Source organism: Diceros bicornis, chromosome 14 (genome assembly GCF_020826845.1).
Source record: "Diceros bicornis minor isolate mBicDic1 chromosome 14, mDicBic1.mat.cur, whole genome shotgun sequence".
NCBI lineage: Eukaryota > Metazoa > Chordata > Mammalia > Perissodactyla > Rhinocerotidae > Diceros > Diceros bicornis.
In genome coordinates, this window is record NC_080753.1 from 14,839,544 (window position 1) to 14,863,119 (window position 23,576).

The 23,576-nt window shown below is 41.2% G+C and overlaps 1 protein-coding gene across 1 annotated transcript in view; it reads left to right on the forward strand.

Annotated features, from left to right (window-relative positions):
- PKHD1 (PKHD1 ciliary IPT domain containing fibrocystin/polyductin) overlaps nt 1-23,576 on the forward strand; it is a 415,790-nt gene that overhangs the window by 55,973 nt on the left and 336,241 nt on the right. The window contains exons 29-34 of the mRNA XM_058554174.1: nt 857-1,052; nt 1,768-1,835; nt 3,251-4,858; nt 6,719-6,862; nt 12,026-12,245; nt 18,128-18,278. Of these exons, the coding sequence (XP_058410157.1) occupies nt 857-1,052; nt 1,768-1,835; nt 3,251-4,858; nt 6,719-6,862; nt 12,026-12,245; nt 18,128-18,278 (2,387 nt within the window). The remainder of the gene's footprint in view (nt 1-856; nt 1,053-1,767; nt 1,836-3,250; nt 4,859-6,718; nt 6,863-12,025; nt 12,246-18,127; nt 18,279-23,576) is intronic.

A 23,576-nucleotide genomic window follows, 5' to 3' on the forward strand; every position in this document is an offset into this window, starting at 1 on the left:
CATTTTAGTAGAGTTGCTAATTAAACTAAAAAGGTATTGAAATATAAGAGAAGACTGGGCTTAGGACTTGACATTTCCATCAATTAGCTACGAGACCTTGGCTGCTGAACCTTAGTTTCCTCAAAAGCTAAATGCTAGTCCTACTAACTGTCCCATATATGTCATCAGGATAGTATGAGTATCAAATGGGATAATACATACGAATGACCTCTGTAAACTGTGAAGTACTGTACTCATATACAGCATTATTATGGGGTTCAGCACACACTGAAGTATAGCTTTAGACTTTTATCAGTAGAAAAGGGGAAGTTGAAAAATAGGACATGCAGAGGCCAGCCCAGTGGCATAGTGGTTAAGTTCACGTGCTCTGCTTCAGTGGCCCGGGGTTCGCAGGTTCAGATCCTGGGTGTGAACCTATGCACACCCTCATCAAGCCATGCTGTGGCAGCATCCCACATACAAAACAAGGGAAGATAGGCACAGATGTTAGCTCAGGGCCAATCTTCCTCAGCAAAGAAAAAAAAAATTGCATGGAGTACTATTTGCTAGTTATGAAGACCAGCAACCTCCAAACTACTTCTTGATTTGCCTTGGCGTGGAGATAAGTTAGTGCCTCTTGAGTACAATTGTCCTGACAATTTTGCTCTTTGTGCTCCCGAGGTTATAGGCTGTAGCTCTATTTAAAAAGTTGTGAGAAGTTTCATTAAAAAAATCAGGTTGGCATTAAAACCCTTAGAGTATTATGCACAGGGCTGACCATGTATTTAATCCTAAAAGACAGTTTTAGAATTGAGTACGTAGGTGTTTGAGGCTACAAACCCACATCTCAGAGGCTAAGGGGTTCTTTTTAACACAGGAGGTGAGACCCTTTTCCTTGGAATGGCGCTGCTGGTGAACTACACAGATTTGGATGTGGAAGTCCACATTCGGGATACCCTGGCTCTGGTTCGTGTGCAGATGGCTCAGGGTCTGGAGGTGGTGTTGCCCTCGCTGCCAGCTGGTCTCCACAGAATCTCAGTCTCCATCAATGGGGTCAGCGTTTGCTCACAAGGGTGAGGTGGACACTTGCCATTAATTTTAGGTCTGTTTGATGGTCTAGCAATTCAGTTGAGGAATTCCAGTTTTGAGTTAGGTCTTTTTTTTTTTCTTCTTATGAAGTTAGGGGATAAACACATGAGAATCATAAAATTTGAACAAATCTTAGACACCCTACAGGACAGTTCACTCTCAAGACCAATCCAGGGGAAATTTTTGGCTTACTAGTTGGGGAATGGAGAACTTTCTGGAATTAAGATGTCATGGTTCTTGCTTGGGGTGGGGGTGGGGTGGGCATCTATATGTGAAGGAGGGGGAGTCTGTGCTTTAATAAAGTCTGTGATTAAATAAGACCTTTAATAAGATTGTGTCCGGGGGTTTGAATAAATGGCTTACAATTATTGCACAAGCCATGTTTATATCTTCTTTGCCCTGAAGCCCTTCTGCTCAATATTTCTCCAGAAGTTCCCTCTCCTCATTCCAGAAAGTTATCTAAACTATGTGGGACTGATGCTACCACATGATACTGGCCCAGGAAAATGTCCCATACAACATCTTCCCTCACCATTTCCTTCTTCTCTGTTAGGCAGTGTCATTCACACATGCTCCCCATCACTGCTCCCTCTCTCTCTTCTTCTCCCTCAAATACATACATCTCTTCTGTCTTACTCCTTCTTTTCTTTTTTTCTAACTCTCTCAGTTATTTCATAACCATCTCCCCATGTTCTATAGGGTTGATCTTCACATCCACTACATCACAGAAGTTTTCGGCGTTGAGCCTTGCTGTGGGTCCCTTCTGGGTGAGTGGCTCTGACATGCCTGGTATCATTTATCCAGTAAGTCTACTCCCTGGATATTCAGACTTTGTTCTCGAGTTAATTAACTGGTGAGACCAGAGACAGGGCAGCAGGGAGAGGAACTTTCCTCATGCTCCGGAAACTGAGTGGCGTACTTTGAATGGTGTGAAAACTCAGTGATTCCTTAGCCCAGTAAGCTCAGGAAATTAAAGAATTTTTATGAAAAGGAGCTGTGCCTGTTTTCTTTTTCTAATGGAAAGAGGCTGAAACATCTAATAGGTGGCACATCTCGAGTGGGTATTAGAAACACAAGGGAAGAGCTTCCTGCTGTAGCCTTTCAGATACTGCGTGTGCAAGGGAAGGAGGAATGAATCTTGGGTGTCTTCACCTTCCTCCAGGGATACAGATGAAGGACCAGAAGAAGTCAGAAACACAAATGCCAATATGGGAGATGTAAGGACAAGACAAATAGAGAAATCTAGAAAGCTATTCATTTTCAGAAAAAAATGGAAAGCTGTATATTTGCATGTGACTAATCACTGTGATAGTGTGTGAAATAGCACATTACCCTTTTTGAGTATAGTAAAATCCTTTTTAAGGCTGCTTGGCTATACTACAGACTTGGTAATGATATAGGGTACGTTGCTCCAATCCTTGTCCTGAAGATGGTGTTTGATTGTCCCTCAACTAGACAATGAGACAAAGTCTGCGAGCATAGCAGCAAAATCACAAGCATGTTTCAATGTTTCAGTGGCTCTTGATACCTCACATATATATACACATATACACACACATATGACTACACAATATAGGGAATATTGGAATATTATGTAGAATAATAGAGGGTAAGTAGAAGACGTCAACAAATTTTATTTTTCTTTATTGTGTAAGTTAAATATATATAGAACAATATACATATACTGTACATAATAACATATAGAATAACATGGCAGATGACAAGACTAAGGAATTTGATTTTTCATTAATGTATGTATTGTATACATATAATATACATGAACTTTCTCTATATAATAATATATAGAATAATATAGACTAATGTCAAATAATATAGCAGATGACAAGAACACTTCAAGAAATTTGTTTTTTTTAGTGTATAAGTTGATAGAAGTGGTGGCTTCTAGGATCTATAAATATACTAGAAAATTTTGTCATAAATATTATAAACATCCTTCCTATACAACAGTTTATGTTGTCTTACAGTTATGTGAATTTCAGCCCATCTGACTCCTGCCAAAGTAATCACAACTTTAACATCGACAGGGCAAGGTGAAATAACTGAGGTTTCACCTACACATACCTCGCCTTCCACTTAATTGCATAGGGCCTTACACAGGTGCTGTGAGTTCCCAGTTCTGAATATCACCTGTTACGTTTTGTTTTCAATATTCATGCTTTAGGTGGAACCATCCTCAGCATCTCAGGAATAGGGTTCGGCAGGGACCCCGCTTTGGTTTGGGTGCTTGTGGGCAATCGGTCCTGTGACGTCGTGAACTCAACGGAGAGGAACGTCTGGTGTGAGACCTCGCCCGTGCCCCTGCTGCCTGATGTGGACGTTCTCACTGTCCCAGCCCCCGTGGAGGTCTGGGCTGGCAACATGTCTGTCACCCGAGGACCTCCTCCAAGCCTGGTGGGGAAGGGCTTTACCTTCACATATGAAGCAGAGGCAACACCAGTGGTCACTTCCATGAGAGAGGAAATCACGAACAGCAGCCTGAGGCTCTACGTGGAAGGAAGTAACCTCTCCAACTCAGTGATCTTTCTGGGGGGCTTGACCTGTGATCTGGAGACACAGTCTTTTGGGAGCAACACAAGCCTGTCTGGGTGCTCCTTTCCCCTTCACAGTTTGGAGGCGGGCATTTATCCTCTCCAAGTACGTCACAAGCAGATGGGGTTTGCTAACATGTCTGCGGTGCCCCAGCAATTTGTGGTGACACCTCGGATAACGGCCATCTTCCCAGCACACGGGTCTGCTTGTGGTGGGACAGTGCTCACAGTGAGGGGGTTGGCTCTCAACTCTAGGAGGAGGTCAGTTCAGGTGGACCTTTCGGGTCCTTTTACTTGTGTGATTTTGAGCTTGGGGGACCAGACAGTCCTCTGCCAGATTCACCTGGTGGGTGATTCCTTGCCTGGCGCTTCCTTCACCCTGAACGTCACAGTCCTGGTCAATGGGCTCCCCAGCAAGTGTCAGGGGGATTGTGCTCTTTTCTTGAGGGAAGAGACAACTCCCATTGTGGACTCCTTGGCCACTAACATCAGTGGGTCTCTGACCACAGTGCTGATTAGGGGTCAGAGGTTAGGCACCACCACTGATGAGCCAGTGGTGTTTGTGGATGATCATCTTCTTTGCAATGTAACTTTCTTTAATGCAAGCCACGTGGCATGCTGGATAAGTGACTTGACCCCAGGACCTCACTACCTATCAGTTTTTCATACAAGAAATGGATATGCTTGTTCTGGTAACGTTTCCAGACACTTCAACATTTTGCCTCAAGTGTTTCGTTATTTCCCCAAGAATTTCAGCATACATGGTGGGAGCCTCTTGACCATGGAAGGCACAGCCCTGAGAGGAAGGAACACCACGGTAGTCTACGTTGGCGAGCCGGCCTGCCTGTTGGTGAACATCAGCTCTCAGCTCATCCGGTGCATTGTTCCCGCAGGGAACGGCACTGTGGCCCTGAACATAGAGGTGGATGGACTTTCATACCAGATGGGAGTCATTGGTTACAGCCATGCCTTCACCCCAGAATTGCTCTCTATTTCTCAGATGGATGACTTCTTAACCTTTACAGTGGCCCAGATCTCAGGAGCTGTGAATGTTGACATTTTAATCGGGATGTCACCCTGTAGGGGTGTCTCTGGCAACCGTACGGTTCTCCAGTGTGTGGTCCCCTCCCTTCCTGCTGGGGAGTACCAAGTCAGAGGTTACGACCGCAAGAGAGGGTGGGCCTCGTCTGAGCTGGTGTTCACATCCAGAGTTACTATTACGGCAGTGACTGAGAACTTTGGTAAGTAGAGCAAAAGAGATAGAGCACTTTCTTTATGTAAGTGGATTGATAGTTCCTCTCACTCCTCTAGGAGGTAGAGGAGCACATCAATCTGACTGATAGAGGAGAGAGGAGCCTGACTGGCCTCTTACAGTCCAGTTTCCTCCTAAAACTTGTCTTTGTAATGCTCCGTGAATGAGGCTTTGTTTTTTTTATCAAGGGAATTGTGCATATTCTCTAAGTGTGCGATTGTATTTTAATTTGATGCCTTAACCCAATTTAATTTGTTTTAAATTAATACCACTTGTAAGAGCTCATAATTTGATCATTTTAGTAGAACATAAATGTCTTCACCTATTTTTAGACCTATATGCCAATATGAATTATTTTAAACTTATTAAATATGATTAATTTTTATAATTTTGTAATATTTCACAGATGAATTCATACTCCACCAATTATAGGTCAATTGCGTAATATGATTGCATTTTTCTCCTTTTACTTGTACTGAAATTTGCCTTGCCTTTTCTTCCAATGATGGTTTTGGTTTCTGTTCACTTAGAGCCTCGCTGTACTTGAGATAGCTCAAATTTGATTGTGATTCAGGAAGTATGGAAGAAATTATGGGAGTAGAATCTTAGCTGGATGAAGCACTAACCAAGCCATTTCTTAGGATGAATTTATCCGGTCTCAGCTGTGGGGATGAGGAGTTTGGTCCTGAGTACATCAGTAGCTTAGCTGAGTAACTTTTCTAAGTCTCAGCTTCCTTATCTGGTTAAGGGATTTGGGCTGGATGCTCCCTAGTTCTCCATTCTACTCTCTAAGATCCCATGATTTTGATGGTGAGAGAGCAGAGGTATGAAATGCACCCGGGCAGAAAGGGTTATTCCTGAGTTTGTCAGGTGGCTGTGTAAGTGCCACCTGGTCTCGACATGAAGGTGGTGGAAACTGGAACTCTGTATCTCAGTGTGGACTAGCGGTTTCCCTATGCCTGAGAGTCCAGGTAACATTTACCTTTATTGGTTCTCAGATTGGAGCAAAACATGTCTATTAAGAATCGTCGTGCTTGTACCCATCAGACACGGGCACTCTCATACTGTGCTGCAAGCAGTGTAAACAGGTACAACATTATTTCGGAGAGAGATTTGGCAATATCCTTCAAAACTAAAAATTTACCTTTATTTCACCTGGCAACTTCACCTCTAAGAATTTGCAACAATTTTTCTCATATAAAATTCAGTTCATTGCAGTTCATTGCAGCACCAATAATTATAGCAAAGGGGGAGAAATAATGGAAGTATCAATGAATAGGGAAATTGCTAAATAAGTTATGGCATAATCATATCAAGGAATTCTAAGTAGCTATTAAAATGATGAGCCAGGTCTACATATATAGACTTGGAAAAATGTCTATGCTATACCTTTAACTAAAAAAACACATTGTAGTAAAATATGTATACGAAGATCTCTCTCTATAAAAAATATATACTTAGAAAATTCTGGAAGGATTCAAAAGAAACTCTATACATGGCTACCTCTAGGGAATGAGATAGGTGGTTAGGGGAACTTTTACTTTCTTTTCATACTCTTTTATACAAAAAAATTTAAGACTGTAAATAAGCATTACTCTTCTATATAAAAATTATTACATTTTTTAGAGGTCATTGAATGATTGGGATCTGACAGAACAAGAACTCCACACTCTGGAGGCCAGAGCTGAGTGAGAAGAAACAGGATATCAGGGACCTAAAGCCAGTTGTGTGGGTTCTGGAGGACATAAAAAGAAAGATGGTCAGCAAGGAAGCACGGATTTGAATTTTGAGTTAAGTAGAGAAAAGAGATTTGCCTCTATGAACATGAGCTTGTACTTTTGTTTTAAAGGCTGCCTGGGTGGAAGGCTCGTGCACGTGTTTGGAGCAGGATTTTCTCCAGAGAACATCTCAGCTGCCGTGTGTGGTGCTCCCTGCCAGGTCTTGGCTAACGCTACAGCGTCTGCCTTCAGCTGCTTGGTTATGCCCCTGGATGGTCAGTAAAAATGCTGCATTTTTTTTGAAAGAGCATATATGAAAATGATATTCTTTGGTTAACTCCATTTTTGTAGTTAATACTGTACTGACTCCTAATTTTTCTATGTGTTCCTGGGAAAATAATTTCTCTACTCCCTATCTAAAATGGTAGTTAGAATCAGGGACGGCCTATTAAAATGGTTCATAATAACTTTTGTCATATAATGGCAACAAAAAATTTATTACCTCTGCTCTTGATTGCAGTCATATGATGATGGAGAAAGTAATTCTGAGTTCTGAATAAGTTTCAATGGCAGCCTTGGGCATCATGAGGAAAACAATCTCTTGGTCTTGTTCTGAGGTGAGGATGCTGAAAACATCTGGTTCCTGGAGGGCCTGGTGAAGGAATTAGATCACCAGGCTGGGTATCTCTTGTACGTTTGCCTAGCCCGTACTCAGTTCCTGAATTCTTATAGGCAAAAGAACCAAAATTAACATTATCCTCTTACTCTGTAATGTCCAGGTACTTACCTGAGCCCTTGCTCAGTGAAACACCACATCTCTCATTGCTTTAAGCTTCACAGCCATCATGTAAATTGTGGTACAGGAAGCCATGTCTTTGTTAGAAAGGAAGGTGCAAAGCTTTGACAGTCCCACGATGGGGCTTTACAACACGTGTTAATTACCCATTGAGCTTCAGGAAAAAAAGTCAGAGGGAAGAAATTGCCATTACTATTCCAGGAACAACTTAGGCAGGTGATTATCTTGTTTGCATAACCATAGATCTTGTACCTGTACACTTAAAAACCATTTGCATGCATGCTTTCTGTACAGTGCTTTAAGTTATATTCCTAATTTATGTGTCTGCAACTTGAATGTGGGTGAAGGATTTACAAAGTGATAAAAGCATCACTTCATCCGAGCTTGGACAAAAATTCCATGACGGATTGTCTCAGATATGAAGGAGGAGGAGGGGGAGGAGAAACAATCCTTGTTTAAATTACTAGAAATTGAGTTTCCTATTATCATCACGTATATAAGCAGAACGTTATGGAAGATCTATTCCACTTAAGAGTCCACAATAGGAAACTTAAGATATGGTAGAAGATTTAAGTTTAAGTTGTCTGTTTTGTTCTCTGCATAGAAGAGTGCCAGCACAGGGTGTGTGCAAAATCAATGCTTGATGGAGGAATAAATGAGGGAATTGGGAAACGGTGGAAATGGAAAACCCAGACTCCACGTTTCTGGTTCTGGTATTTGACTAATACTGCTAAAGTTTTTTTTTTTAGGCTTTCACATATACATGGTTTAAATTAGTCAACTTTTTTTTGGTGTGTGTGAGGGACATTAGCTAGCCCTGAGCTAACATCCATTGCTAATCCTCCCCTTTTTGTTGAGGAAGGTTGGCCCTTGGTTAACATCCGTGCCCATCTTCCTCTATTTTAGGTGGGAGGCCTGCCACAGCATGGCTTGATAAATGGTGTGTAAGTCTGCGCCTGGGATCGGAGCCCAGGGACCCCGAGCCGCCAAAGCCAAGTGTGTGAACTTAACTGCTACGCCACAGGGTGTAGCAACTTTTTAAAGCCCCTTGGTATTTTTTCAAGAGATTTAATTTCAACTAGAAGCACAAAATAAAAGTCAGTGAGGTTTCAGGGTCAGGTAAATTGTGATATTGGAAGTTTTATAACTCCTAGGAGAGGAATAATAGAAATTATTATATTTTAAAAGATTTAATTAGGTTTAGAAAAGGACTCTTCAAAATTCCTTGATTTTTAAGAGGTAAACATGAGTTCGAAGCTATTATTGCCACTAGGTGTCACCAAACACTCATTGATTGTGGAAGGGCTGCTCATTTAGGGAAATGGATAATTTGACTTATTTTCCTTTCATTAAAAAAAGTCTTTTTAAAAACTTTTAATTACAGTGTCTAAATATGGAGAGGAACTAATGAAAGCCACCTCCATTGGTTTCTTACTTGAGATCCAGGATGGGATTTGAGGATTCTATCAACTCACTAAAACTGAATAAAACACTTTGAGTATATGATTGTGTTTTTTTTTTTTTTCCCTGAGCGGTAGGTCCATAATGGACATCAAATGGTCAAAGGGAATGCGTCTCAGAAATTATTAGAAACTACTAATAATTCCCCTACTTTCAGATAGCATTACATATAACCAGCTTAGGTAAGAATCTGTTATATTTTAAAAGATTTTTTAGAGGGCAATTTCACAACAGCAGCACTTACAAATGTTTCACAGTGCCGTTCTCAGAGAAATCCATGTTTTTACCTAACTAAAACGCTCCCCTACTCCTCTACTTCTTCCAACTTTAATCAGCTGGTGGCCCTTCAGAAGCTAAATAATTTCAGTCCTTCTAATGCAGTGGTTCTCAATGAGATTATTATTGAGAATCAGATTATTATTGAAAATATAATATTATTATGATTGTTGCTGGAGCAGCCACAGCAGCAGCACCTGGGAGTTTGTTAGAAATGCAAATTCTTGGGACCTCCTGAATCAGCAACTTTCCAACAAGTAATTTTGGTATTTCTCTTCTGAGCCCTCTCTGAATTCCAACATTCTTTCCTAATTTGAAGCCCAAAAGTAGGTAGCTCCTCTATGTAAGCAACTTCTGGCCATATTGGGTAACATCTTAAAATGCCTACATATAATCTGGTCTAGTATTTGTTTTTAAAATTACACTGCTGTCTTGCTGGTTTACAATCTTTCGGTTACCTATTATTATTCCAAGGTGTTCTCTGTGTTTTTCTTTCTTTCTAACGCGGCTGTGCACAGCTGGGCTTTCCTCATATTTATATGATTTCTTTTTTTTTTTTCTGTGGTTTACTGCCTTACTATTTTCATTCGGTCTTTTATTTATTTCTGTTAACTTCTCTAATTGACCAAGGTCACTTTGAATTCAGATGCTTGCTTTGAGTTTTATTCCTTGGTTTGACTTTAGACACTATAGAAAGCAGTGTTTCACTTTCCGGGTTGTGGAGGATGACTTGCAACTCAAATTTCCCTAATTATTGTTTTGCTTGTCCCAATGCCACAGTGTAATGTGTTTTCTTTTCATCAGTGGGGCAGGGCCCTTAAAGGTGGAGCTCTAAAAATAGTGCTTGTGCTGCTTTTGGTGTCATCTATCTTGACCTTTCCCCCCAAATTGTACTTCTAACAAAAGAAGAGTTGTGCTTTTTCATATGATGGGCTGATAAAACATCTTGTTAGGTGAAACAAATGCATTGTAAAATCAACAAGGTCTTTGATCTTTGGATTTCTTGCATTTATACCTTAAATTATACCGCATGACTTCTTCACGGAAACTTTAAATTTTCCGTGAGGCATGAACATGAAGGTCACACAGCTATTTAGTGGCAGAACTTTGATTAAAATCCATGGATTGTATCCCCAGCCCTGGGTACTTTTTGTAATCCACCTTGTCAATTTGCATCCACCTCATCACCTGTCATGCATTTATTATTTTATCGGTGTTGAGCCTGTTTTTATTTGCCATAGGCCTTACAAACTGGAAAGTTCTCATATTTTGTCTATCCATATGAGAGTCCTACTGACAGCCACTTTAATTGCTATAATTCCTTTGGAACACATTCACAGGGACCATCCTATGTGTCAGGTGCTTCGGGATGTACCAGCAACAATGATAATACTTGTGTGTGATTGAATAGCTGCAAACCCTCTCACACGGACTTATCTCATTGGCCCCTTGCTGCATGCAGAGCTGTGGTGCAGGCAGGGCAGCTTCGTTTCAAGCCCACAGTCTTTGATGACATTTATTGCGTACCTGCATTACCTGCATGGAAGGCTAGCTGCAGAGGTAGAAGGCTAGAGAGGTTTTTTCTTCTTTGCTTTGTTAAGGTTTTCAGACAGAGCTTCTACAAAACCATCTCACATAGAGATTTGTTTATCTTCCTGTTAAAGGTTATTGCCAAATTGCCTTGTTGATGCTTTTTACATTGTGCGTCATGACCCAGAAAGATATGGCCTAACGGTCAAAGGGCTTCAAATAATTACATTTATTCTTTGTAAAATGTTAGCAGTTAAAATTATATGAAAACCAAGAACTTCTGTTAATTAAGAGACCCCATAAAGAGAATAAAAAGTCTAGCCACGAACTTGGAGAAAGTATAAGTAACTATATAATCTCTATAGGATAAGTACCCAGCATATATAAAGAGCACAAATCAATAAGAAAAAGATGGACATTCCAATTGAAAAAGGGGCAAATGACAGAAATAGGAATTTCACAGAAAAGGAAATGTGAGTTATTACTAAACATATAAAATGTTGTTTGACCTAAAAAGTAATGATGAAAATGCACATTAAGCCCACAATGACGTGCCATTATATATGCACCGGACTGGCCAAAATTAAGACTCTGATAATCCCAAGTGCTGACAATTATGTGAAGTAATGGGAACGCATATATATAGCTGGGAGGAATGTAAAATGACACAACCACTTTGAAAACAATATGGCACCATCTTGTAAAGTTGAACTGGTACCTACCCTATGAAATGGCAATTTTCTTTAAGGCATATACCCTAGAGAAAATTTTGTGCATGTTTATAGTAGCAAAAACTGGGAAATATCGAAAAGGCCATTGGCAAGAGAATAGATAAATATATTGTAGTACCTTCACATAACACAATATTGAACAGCGGTGGAAACGTATGAGCAGCAGTTACATGCAATAATATGGATAATATTGAGTGACAAAAGCAGGTCCAAGAATATTATGTCATGTATTCTATTTTATAAAGTTCAAAAACAAGCCAAACTCAACAATTTCTTGTTTAGGACTACAAACCCGTGTGAGAAAACTATTTAAAAAATGCAAGTGGCTGTTCTGAGGATGAGGAGGAAGGGGGTGGACTTGGCAAGGGGCACACAGATTGGAGATGATCACAACTCTTTTTACATCTTGTGTTGGCTGGTAGATTCACATGAGTCTGTCATGATGACGATTTACATTTTACAAAAATGTTACTTATATTCTTCTGTGTGTATTGTGTATACATAATACATTTAAAAAAAGTGAACTGATAACTTCATTTCCCTGTTGATCAAGGGTAACACATGAACTTCACCCATGTAACAAGGTGAGGGCTTCAGTTCTTCCTGTGGTTGTTACCTAACCTAATGGTGCCCATTTCCTGCAGTGTCCTTGGCTTTCCTGTGTGGCCTGAAGCACGAGGAGGAGAGCTGTGAAGCCTCCAGCCCCACCTATGTGCAGTGTGATTTGACGGTCACCATGGGGACAGAGAGACTGCTCCGATCATGGCCTTACTTCTACATTTGTGAAGAAAGTTCCCGATGCCTCTTTGCACCAGGTCATTGGACAGAGTCAGTCTCTCCATGGTTCTCAGGCCTCTTCCTCAGGTAACCCCATCCTCTCCCTCCCTGCCCTTCCCCATGGACGTACGGCTGATGGACGGATGGAGGCATCAGGAACTGCAGGCTGGGTGAACGTGGCCCCAGGGGCCCCCCCGCTCTTGTTGGAGGGACGTTCCATTGTGAACTCCAGCCAGCCTGCATATCAAAGCATCTCCTGTCTTTTCAAGTGTTCAAGAGAACATCTGAAAAATTTACCCAGTAAACAGCCCGCTTTGTTCTTGCTGAGGTTTTAATATTTATCTTCCGATCCAGAGCAACATCTGGTGAATGCCAATGGGGAGAAAGATTAGACGTTATGAAAAACAGAAGGCTCTTTTCCCCTTTCTTTTTTCTTTTCTTTCCAAACAGATTCACAAATATGAAAAAAAGTCATAGAGAAATCCAGCAGATTGTACAATGTTTATTCAAAAGAAGGGGGGATGCGCAGGCGGAATCACTGCAGATCTAGGATTTAGGAGCTGTAAGCTTGTAAGGATTTTTTGAACTTAAAAAACAAACAACTAAATACCACAACTTTCCAGGTAAAACCCCCCTTTTCTGAACAAATTAAAAAGAAAAGTGTGACCATATTGGTAACTCTGATGGCCTTATTTCCACAAGCAGCTCTTTTCCTCTGCAGTGGGATATCTCAGTGCTGGACATTCCTCTGCATCCTTCTTTATTTCTTATCTAGATGGAGTAGTTACATCTGATTATTTAGTGAAGTCCTATTTTCCCATTAAAAAATAACTAATCAAGACTGATTACCTGGAATGAAAGAGATAACCAGCCCTTCTCATGGCAGTCTGACTTTGGATGTCCTGAGACAGCCTGTGTACGAATTTGCCACCAGAGGTTTATGTTTAGCCAGAGGAAGAGAGGAAGTCTGTGGCCATTTGCTTTCTAGAACAGCATGAAGAGCCCTGTTTAGGTCACAGGGGAAGCGGGATGCTGGAGGTTGTACTCAGGTGAGACCGGATTTGAGAACTCACTAATGCTGGAGACCAAGAAGTACATGTCAGCATTTCCTGGCTCCACTGAATTTGAGCACTTATCGAGATCCCCAAAACTATGCTTCGGAGTTCTTCTACGCCCTTCTTCTTCACTCTAAGAGGTGGCTGAGGTGAGAGCCTCAGATTCTGCTGAAAGCTATGCTCTTATCTATTAATACTGTTTAGCAATATGCACTAATAACCTTATAATTCTTCATACTCTGTGATCCAGCAATTTCACTCCTAGAATTTTAAGAAAGCAGTTAGAAATATGTAATATTTATGAAAAACTATATTCTTTGAAGTTTTAGGTATAATGACAAAAATTTGAAATGAAATAAGTGTTTCGTAATACAGATTGCATCCAAATGATAACGCAAAGAAGCCTTTAAAAATCATGATGTAGAATATTTAACCAAAGAGGGAAATGCTTATAATACATTGGGAAGTGAAAAGCACAGGTCACAAAATAGCGGATCAATTTAATCCTAATGGTGTATATAGTACATATGTTTGTAAACACATATAACAGGGGATTAGAAGAAAGACTGGAAGGATGTGTTCTAAAATGTTGATAGTGCCTATCCCCAGGTGGCTGGAGTACTGATCATATTTATTTTCTTCATTGAGTTTTTCTCTATTTTTTTCAGTGAATATGTACTAATTTAATAACTAGAAAATGCACTATAAATTATACAAGGGGTATTAAGAAAATCATGTGCCAAATGGCTTACCTTGGTTCCTCTTAAGTTTATGCTTATGAACCCAGAGAACTACTTTCCAGGATCTTTGCAAGGAATCCATTTCCATTAGCTGCTTTAGCCCCCTGCCAGCCACTACTACTATGGATGTCATTTGGCAAAGGTAGACATGCGTATCTGTGGCAAAAATATGCCCAGTTCATCCATCCATCCAGTTTTTATAAAGTGCCTATTGTGTTCTAGGTAGTGTGCCAGGAGCTGGTGACTCAGTGCTGAATAAGATGGCGGAGTCCGTGAGCTTCAGGGTGAGGAGAAAGCCTGACAATAAATGAGAGGATCACATGTTGTGATAAGGGCTATAAAGTGATAGAAAATAATGGGGGTCTACTTTACACAATGTGCTCAGAGGAAGCTTCTCTGAAGAAGTGTCTTTTATGCTGAGCTAAGGAGAAGAAGATGTCATTAAGGGGAGTCAGATAGTGGGGGCAGCATATATGAAAAGGACCCAACAAGTTTTATGAAATGCCAGAGGCCAGAAGCTCAAGAGTGGAGTAAGAAGGAAGGGAGGAAAGTCTCTAGATGAGCCCGGGGAGGTAGAGGTAAGGCCTTGAAAGCCATAGTGAGGAGTTTAGATTCTGTTCTAAGAACAGATTAAGTATCTTTCCAGAGTCACACAGTCAAGCCTTGGCAGTGTCAGGACTGGAACCCAAGGCTTCTGACTCGCAGTGTACTTAGCTCGATGCCATGCTGTCAGCATCAGTGATGAGAGCCTTGGCTGAGCTGTGTGGCTTCAATGAGATTTCAGAGTAATAGGAAGCAATTTCAGGCAAAGTGAGGGAGACAGAATGACTGTGAGTGTTTTATTGCCCATCCTAGAGAGCACATGCAAGAAGATTACCTGCTCACTTTTGGATCTGATCAGACCAACTGAAAGAGCAATAGATTGGGAGTCAGGAAACTCAGGTTCTAGAACTGTCTTTGTCACCATTTCAACCAACAATTTTTACCACATCCCCTCAAAATAAATATTTGCGTGCATGTGTGTGTGCATGCATGTCTACATCATCTATCTCTGTGTATCTCTCTATATACACATATGTTTAGATTTCTATTTAAATCTGGCCAACTGTACCACTTAATTCATATGATTATTGTGGAATAAAACATGGAATACTAGCTATCAAGAAACTTTGAAATTTTGTAAATTTCAGTCTTTTGATATCCTGGTGTCTCTGCTAATTTTGATGATGACTTTTTAATGAAAAAAATCTCTAGTGAGATAATCAGGGACAAATACAAAAAGTAATATGAGCTAAAGCTTGTAAAAAAGTCTGAACTAGCAGAAAGAGGTTAACTCTTTCAAAGCAAGAAGAACATGATGGAAGATAGTGCATTGCTACAGGCTAACAAAAGAGGGCAGAGTGACTTACTCCATTTTACTCTAACCTTTGCTGATGAAGAGTTTAGAAAGGGCAGAAGAAGGCTCGCTAGGAGAGTGGAAGCCCAAGACTAAAGGTTGTAAAGGAAGTTGGTCCCTTCTTTTCTTGAATTCAAGTCGGTATCCCAGATCATTCATGTACTGAATCCAAAAAACTTGCTCGTACAGTTGAGGATCCACTGCTGGTCATGAACGTGAGACGGGGCACACAACAGAGAGAGGTGATGGGCGAGTATTCTTTTACTTGCCTAAAAAGTGAAAAGAGGGGATTCTGGAAATTTAGACAACTAAGCTTGTGTTATTCCTGACAAAATTCTAGAATGAATTATTAATAAGATGGTTTATCAGCCTCCAGAAACAGAAGTAGCTCTCTGGGAACCGATTCACAAGGAATGAGATGGTGTGGTAAACCAACTTCATTTCCTTTCTGATGGATTTGTAAGCAATTTACGACAGAAATATAGAGGGAGAGCTTCTTAAATTATTCCAACAACCTCTCCCACCTCCAGCAGCAAAAGAAAGGTTCGAGCTGCAGAGCCCAAAGCGGCTTGATACAAACATCAAGTTGCTTTGAAGTCAAATGTTTTATTTGAAAAGTCCATGTGAATTTTGCCATTCTATTCCATCATATTTCCATATTTATCTAAATATTATATTTTATTTTAATTTAAAAGTTTGTTACTTTGCTTTTCCTTTTTGAATCTTTGAGTACAACTGACACCCCTGGACCAAATGCTATATTTATCCTGTGCTTTGTCTATGCCCTGGATCATGGCTCAGCTAAATGGATTTGTAGCTACATTACAGGCTCCAGATTCAAAATGTATTTGAGCAATGGGTTCGCCTCAGTGAGATAACATGTAACAATAATGAATGTAAATTCCCACATTTATATTTCAATAACAATACCACCAATACCACTACCACCAAAAGCTATAGCAAGAGCTGCCCTCATCGGACACTTACTGTGTGCCAGATTCTGTACAAATCATTTTGTAGGCTTCGTTTTGCTCCATCTCCTCAAAACCTCTATAAAATAGGGACTCAATGATTAGTAACTCCATTTTATGAACACAGAAACTAAAGCTTAGAGAGTCATGTCTTCACATGGCTTGGGGATTCAGCTTGGGGATTCAAATCTAGCTGGTCTGTTTCCAAGCCTAACCTCTGCCTGCTAATGCTTCTCAGAAAATCAGCTGAACAAATACAGCATGGAACAATCCTCAGGTAACGGCACTCTGAGAATTTGAGTTTACCACCGTCTTAATTTGAGCATTTTGGCGGCTACAAATTGAACATAATGTTGGGTGCCATGGAGGGAGAGCTCGGATAAACGGAGACCCCAGCCCCGATGGCAGCCCAAACTATGGGAGTTCAGTTCGGAGCCACACGATGTTAAGATATTGGCAATCTACAGTAGGTCTAGGGGACAGTGAGTATGGAAGTCATGGCTTGGGTGGATACGGAGCTGGGAATATTTTAGCAAGAAGAGGAGAAGATTAAGTGCATGTGGTAGTTATCCTGCTCATTATTTCTAGCACATTGTGGGAGAAACCATTTTGACATTGATTTGGAAAAAAACTGCTCTAGTTCCACATGATTTATAGTTTCTCAAGCAGTGACCTTTTGCCCTTTCCACTACCTTTCCTGGTCTTCCCATGGGATCTACCATCTTCGTGGCTGGTGTTCAGTCAGCATCTCAAAAGTTGAGAGTACTGCTCTAGGAGACAGGACAGCTGGGTTCTAATCTTGGAGCTGCTGTACTTTTGTGTTTGACTTTACGCAAATCCTCTGATCTCTTTGGGTTACATTTTTTATGCCTTTACCTACTTTACTGGCTGAAATGAGATCATACATATGAAATTGTTGAAGAGTATAAAACATCGTGCATTGGTATTACTAATAATCTTTGTTAGTTGCGACAATGCCTAAAGCCGGGGTTATTCTCGAATAAATATCACACCTGTTGGGGACAGTACCCTGCAATGTCCACACTCTCGCCTCCTCTAGACCGCATATTTTTAGACTTTCTGTAATGCTACACTGCTGTTTTTCATTTTAAATCCAGTCTGGCTTCTCTCCTTAAAGCAAGAGGACTTTTAAAGCAAGTGGCTGGTAGTATAACTGGCACATATATCGAATCTCCTTAGTCTGGGCTGTTAAGTAAGTTTAATTAATTTACTAAGTTAATGTTCCACTGCTAGCAACAGAGCCTCATTGCCATCAGCTGGGGAGAGGGAATTGAAAGCCTAAATGAGCTCATTTTTTCACAGTTGGAATTAGGGACCAGTTAGCCAGTTGTGTGGGTTTTCCAATTTCTCCATCTGCCCTGGGGGGATTCAGGCAATTCACTCCCCCAGCAGTAAGTGTGAGTAAGAACAGGAAGAGGGAAGGGGAAAAGGAAAAAAACTCTCCCCAACATTTGCTTCCATTTTTGGAACTGGAAGTATTGTCTGTGAATTGCTTGTTAAGTTGGGCTGGGAGAAGCTTTTGCTAACCTTCCTAATAGATTTGGAAAAGAGAAAGGCTTCAGTGAAAGATATTTACCATGTGCATTTTCATTGCAGGGTGTGCAGATAAAGGGAAAACAAATAAACAATAAAAGAATGGAAACAAAATTACAGAAATTTGCAAAATTTGACAAATGGTGGCCTGTAGTTGCCACAAGCTAATGGCTTGCAATGATTAATAAGAGTAAAAATAATTGCATTTCATTAAGATTGATGACACCCCATTTAACCTCCCCTCTCGTTTCAGCCCTAAAGTGGAAAGAGATGAAGTTCTCATCTATAATAGCTCCTGTAACATTACCATGGAAACTGAGGCAAAGATGGAGTGTGAGAGCCCTAATCAGCCAATTACCGCCAAGATTACTGAGATACGAGAAAGCCGGGGCCAGAACACTCAGGTATAATCAAATCTTTTTTACAGACTGATTCAAACAGCTCAAATTAAATTTGTAATATTGTGTACATTAAAAAAACAATTTAGTCCAAATGGCAGCGATATATAATATTAAATGCTCTCAAACTTTGAGGAGCTGGTCTAATGCACAACATCTGAATTCATGGTTAACTATGGTTAATCATATATTTTCTCAAAAATAAATGAGGGCTGCCTAGGCTCTTTTAAAGTAAATTCTGAACAGATAATCTCCTCAGCATTTTGTCCCCTTTCCGCGTGCATGTTTGAAAAGTGCTGTCTGTGGTGTATTTCTTCATGAAATAAGTAAATGGCCTACAATTTAACCAGGCCCTTCTGGAAGGTTTCCAAATCACTCAGCCATTCCCAGCTGGTGGGATGGCAGTGTCTGTTGGTCCATCCAGTCCATCTCCGTTCCGTAAAGAGCAGAGCGGAAACTTTAGCTTCTGAGGGGACTGATTACACGGAAATTAGAACTGAAAAGGACTGCGGGGTCGTTGGGTCTAGCCTCTCTACCTCAACTCATCCATTTTGCAATCATCTAGATCACCCCCTCCAAGTGGCTCTTCTAACAATATGCTCTTGAAAGTCCCCAGTGAGAGCGTCCACAGACTCCCCAGGGAATTTTCAAGAATTAAAATCAGAGGCTAAGGGCTCCTTGGAAATATATCAGATAATCTTTTATAACTCTCCAGGCTTCTCACAGTACACAGACAAAAAATAGTATTTATTGAGCACCTACTCCCTTAGGTGCCTTTCTCTTTATGAAAGAAATTCTCAGGTTTTCCTCTTTTTGTCTCTTTTACTTGGAACAAACATTTATTGAGTGCCTATTATATGTCACAGAGTGTACCAGTTTCTCTCGCGAATGCTGCTTCAGTTCAACCTTCGCAGTCCCAAACTATACTTCCTGGGTTTGTAAGGCACGTTTTTCTATAATTTTTGGATGAGTTCTGAAAATGTGTGCAATTACAAATAACATGATTTTTCCGTCCTTCCTAGACTATTCCCTGTCTGCCTTCCCACCCTCTGGGGCCTTGCTGTCCATTCTGTCACCTCCCCAGGCTCCTCATGCCCCTTTACCTTCCCTTCGGGTGGCTGCCCAGGGCTGTCACTTCTTCCTTCACTGTATCCCCTGAATACGCCTCTTCCTTTCCATTCACTGCCAGTTTAATTCCTCATCTCCAGCATACAGTCCCTGAACTGCAGCCTTCACTTCACTCCCGTGCCCCTTCCTCAGCGGTTGGCTGTAGGTGACATCACAAAGGTTTATCGTGGTGAGATGGGACTGCTGAATCAGTGTTGTATTGTGGAAAGAGAGCTGTGGGACGCTGAACAATCTTTAAGCCTTTCTGGGCCTCAGTTTCCATCTGGGTAATAAACTGGAGTGAGCAAATACTAGTGAAAGGAAGAGAGGGAGAGGCAGGTTAGTACAGTGGTTAAGGGTGGGCTTTGAGCTAGACTGCTGGGGGTTTGAATACATCACTTGTCACCTGGGAGACTTCAGGCAAGTTGCTTAACCCCTCTGCGCTTCAGTTTTCTTATCTGTAAAGTGGGGATAATAATAGTAGCCACCTAATAGGGTTGGTGTGACGATCGTAACTTGTGAGCCATTGGGAACTGCGCCTTACCAAGAGTAAACGTCCACTGGTAGCCGTTGTTGGCAGTGCTCTTTCCCTAGTGGTAATGCTAGAAAATGGTACAGAACTAGTTCTCTGTAGTGCTTGCTGCTTTGACTAGATCATTTTGCTTCTTAGATTTCATTTAATTTTTCATCCTCTCGAAGACTAATTTTGAATTTTTTTTTTGGAGTCTCAAATGCCTCAGTCATCTTTAAATATTTATGCAGCATGTATTTATTTGAGTTCCAACCATGTTCAACGTCCTCTGCCTTACTCTGAAGAGATAAAACAATAACGTGGAAAGAGACCCCAGATTTAGGGGATAGTAGGGAAGAGAGGCCACATGGCAGAGTAGCTAAAGTTCAAAGAAGGACACGCAGAGTCCATTCATCACAGTTGGGTGGAGCGCTGGACGCCATCCAGACCAACCCCTCAACCAAGAGATGAGTTAACTGAGGTCCGTAAGGAGAAATGACCTGGTAAAGGTCACATAGCTAGTAGTTTGGCATCGTAACCCATGTGGCCATAAGTCATTGTGGGGGTAGTAAGCCATTTAGTCTTTAGGAACCAGAGGGGCACGTCTGTCAAAACCTGTGAGGCTAGTGCCATTGTCTAGGAAAGTCCAGTCCTGGGATGTCTGGGTTCCCTGCTTGGGCCTGGGGACAACATGTCACCTGTAGGATACACAATGGCCTTATATGGGCCTGGGCCTGGGGTAAACCAGCACTGAGAGGTGCTTAATCATGACCAGAATTCAGGTCTCCAGCTCCAGGTACTCTGTGGGCACCTTGGAACGCTGGTTCCACAGAAAGTTAGTCAGCATTCCGTGATAAAAGGGATTGAAAGTCAAATACATTTGTGAAAACTGGGTTAAACAAAGCTTTATAGTTTTTTCTTACCAAAGGACTGTTGAGAGCATTCAACACGTGAATGCATAATGCTAATTTCTAAGAGAGGGCTGTGGAGTGGAGTATTACCTGAACTTGTTTGTCCGTGGAATCCTTCCCAGAATTTCTCTTGGGGCTGGTATCTGCCCCGCTGCCCTCCCTTTGGGAAATGTTGCTCAGGCCAGGCTCTTCCCCTATCCGAGAGTGAGGGATCAGAGGTGGGAAAGGTTATCTTCATTTGGGGCAGTCAGCTGAGGTCTACTGCAATAGGTGGTCTTTGTATCATTCCATGAAGAACGGGCAGGGTTAAGGCATTTGGGGACACAGAGGAAAGGTATTTCTGGTGGAGGAACCAGTATACACAGGACCCTAAGGCAAGAGCCCTTAGGAATAGTGCAAAGAACATGGTGTGTGTGATGGGGACTAGTGAGTTGTAGGTTTGGGAAGGTGGGCTGGGATTGGACTGTGATGGCAGGTTAATCATTTGGTCCTTTAATTCATCAAGTGTCAAGTAATCCTTGAGGAGTCACTGCATGATCTCAGGTATGCTTTAGTCACACTGGTCTGGTGGCTGGGTGTGGGATGCTGTGGGAAACCCATGGAGGCAGGAGCATCTCAACCAAGTGAGGGATAATTGAGCCAGGGAATTGGCAGAGGGAGTGGGGAGGAGGGGACACACATAGTAGTCAACACTTGATAACTTGTGTTAGACAAAGTGTTCAAAGACATAGACAATTAGATGTAGTGGGTAAGAAAATTATATGCCAACTTTCCAAAATGATCTTTTCCAATTTTTGAACAATATCTATATATCCATGCTCATGACTCCCAAATTGTAATCTCCATCCCAGAGCTCTCTCCTGAACTGTAGAATCCTGAACCTCATGGCCTACTGATGTCTTCACTTGGGTATGAAAATGACATCTCAGATCTAACCAATTCTAAGTTGAACTCCTGATCTCCACTGCTCCCCCCACCATAGTCCTGAACTGAGCTGATGGCAGCTCTGCCTTTTCAGTTGCTCAGGCCATGGTGGCATCCGTGATCTTCCAAATCCCACATCAGATCCATCAGGAAATTATGTTGACTGTACCTTTAATCTGACCACTTTGTAGCAAGTCTACTGCTACTACTACCGCCATCACCTTTTACTGATGATTATAAGACTCATCCAACTGGTCTCCCTACTTGTACCTTTGCCTCCTTTCTGTCCATTCTAATGGACCCCCAATGATCATTTCAAAGTATGTCAAATAATTTCACTCTCCTCGGAAACTTTCCCCTCACTCCCAAATTCTCTCACAATAAAAGCCAACTCCTTACACTGACCCAAAGTGCCATTCTCTGCACCAACCCCCCTCCTCCAATTCCTCTCTGGCTTCACCTATCACTTCTGTTACCTTTACCAGCTCTGTTCCAGGCCCGCTGGCTCCTTGCTACTCCTAGAACATGCCAAGCTTGCTCCCACATTGAGACCTTTGTATTTGCTGTTCCTTCTCCTTAGAATACTCTTCCCTTTCCTTTTTCAAGTACAACCCTCTACTTTGCCTTTTTGCTGATATGTTACTTTCTCACTGAAGTCTACCCTCACCACCCTATTTAAAATTGCAGCCCAGTGCTGCTCGCTCCATATATCATACTTGCAACTTCCCTTACTCTGTTCTATTGTACCATAGTCCTTATCACCTGCTAATATACCACATAAGGTACTAATTTATTATGTTTATTGTTTAGTGTGTGACTTTTATTGCTAGAATATGATGTCCAAGAAGGCTGAAAGGTTTGCCTGTTCTGTTCACTGATGTATCCCTAGTGCCTAGAACAGAGCCTGAATTAGTCGTACTAATGAACAACACAGAAACACAAAGAAATGCAATTAAAACAGGCCTCCTCATGTGTTGCTTCTCCAATCCTATCCCCTGAAGATTTTGTCTGAAAAGATATATACACACACGCAGGTGTACACGCCCATTTGCACACAAAGATGTTATTGTATTATTTATATTTTTCTTTAACTTGTATTTTTTTAAAAAATATAAGTGGCACTTGTATTTGTAAAAAAATGGCATTTGTACTTGTAAAAAAACCTAATGGCACTCTAGGATATAAACGCCTTGAAAAGAGGAACTTTGTTCTGTCACTGCTGTGTCCCAATGCTTAGAACTATGTCTAGTCCACAGCAGATCTCATTAAAAATCATTGAATGGATGAATGGATTTATAAATGAATGAATACATCATGGTCATCTTTTCATCTAAGACATGTCCATTTTTCTTCAGAAGACATTGATTATACCTACTATGTATCAGACACTGTGATACACTGAAACAAGAAAAAAGATATTATAAAAAGAAAATCTAAAAGAATACTGAAAAACACAGTGTGGTGCCATAAGACAACCAGAGGTTTTGAAGGATTTTTGAAGGACAAATAGCAGATTGAGTTGGATGGGTGGAGAAACCACGGCAGGATAAACACAGCGCAGAACAAGTTCAGAGAAAATGGATAGAAAGAGTACAGCTATAGTTTTCAGCAGAGCTCTGAGAGAAATCCCAAGCTTAAGAGTCAGATAGGGCAGATATCAGGGTAATTACGAAACGATTGCTTGGAGGAGCTGCTAGGTGGACATTTCCCTTCCTCCTCTCTCTCCCTTTCTTTTTCTCTGTCCCTGGGTACACGGAGTGGTTGGATCCATGGCTCTCAAGATGGAGTCTTAAGAGAAGCTCATAAAACAAAGAGGGATTATTTGCTTGGGAACAGGAGATGGGTTTGGTC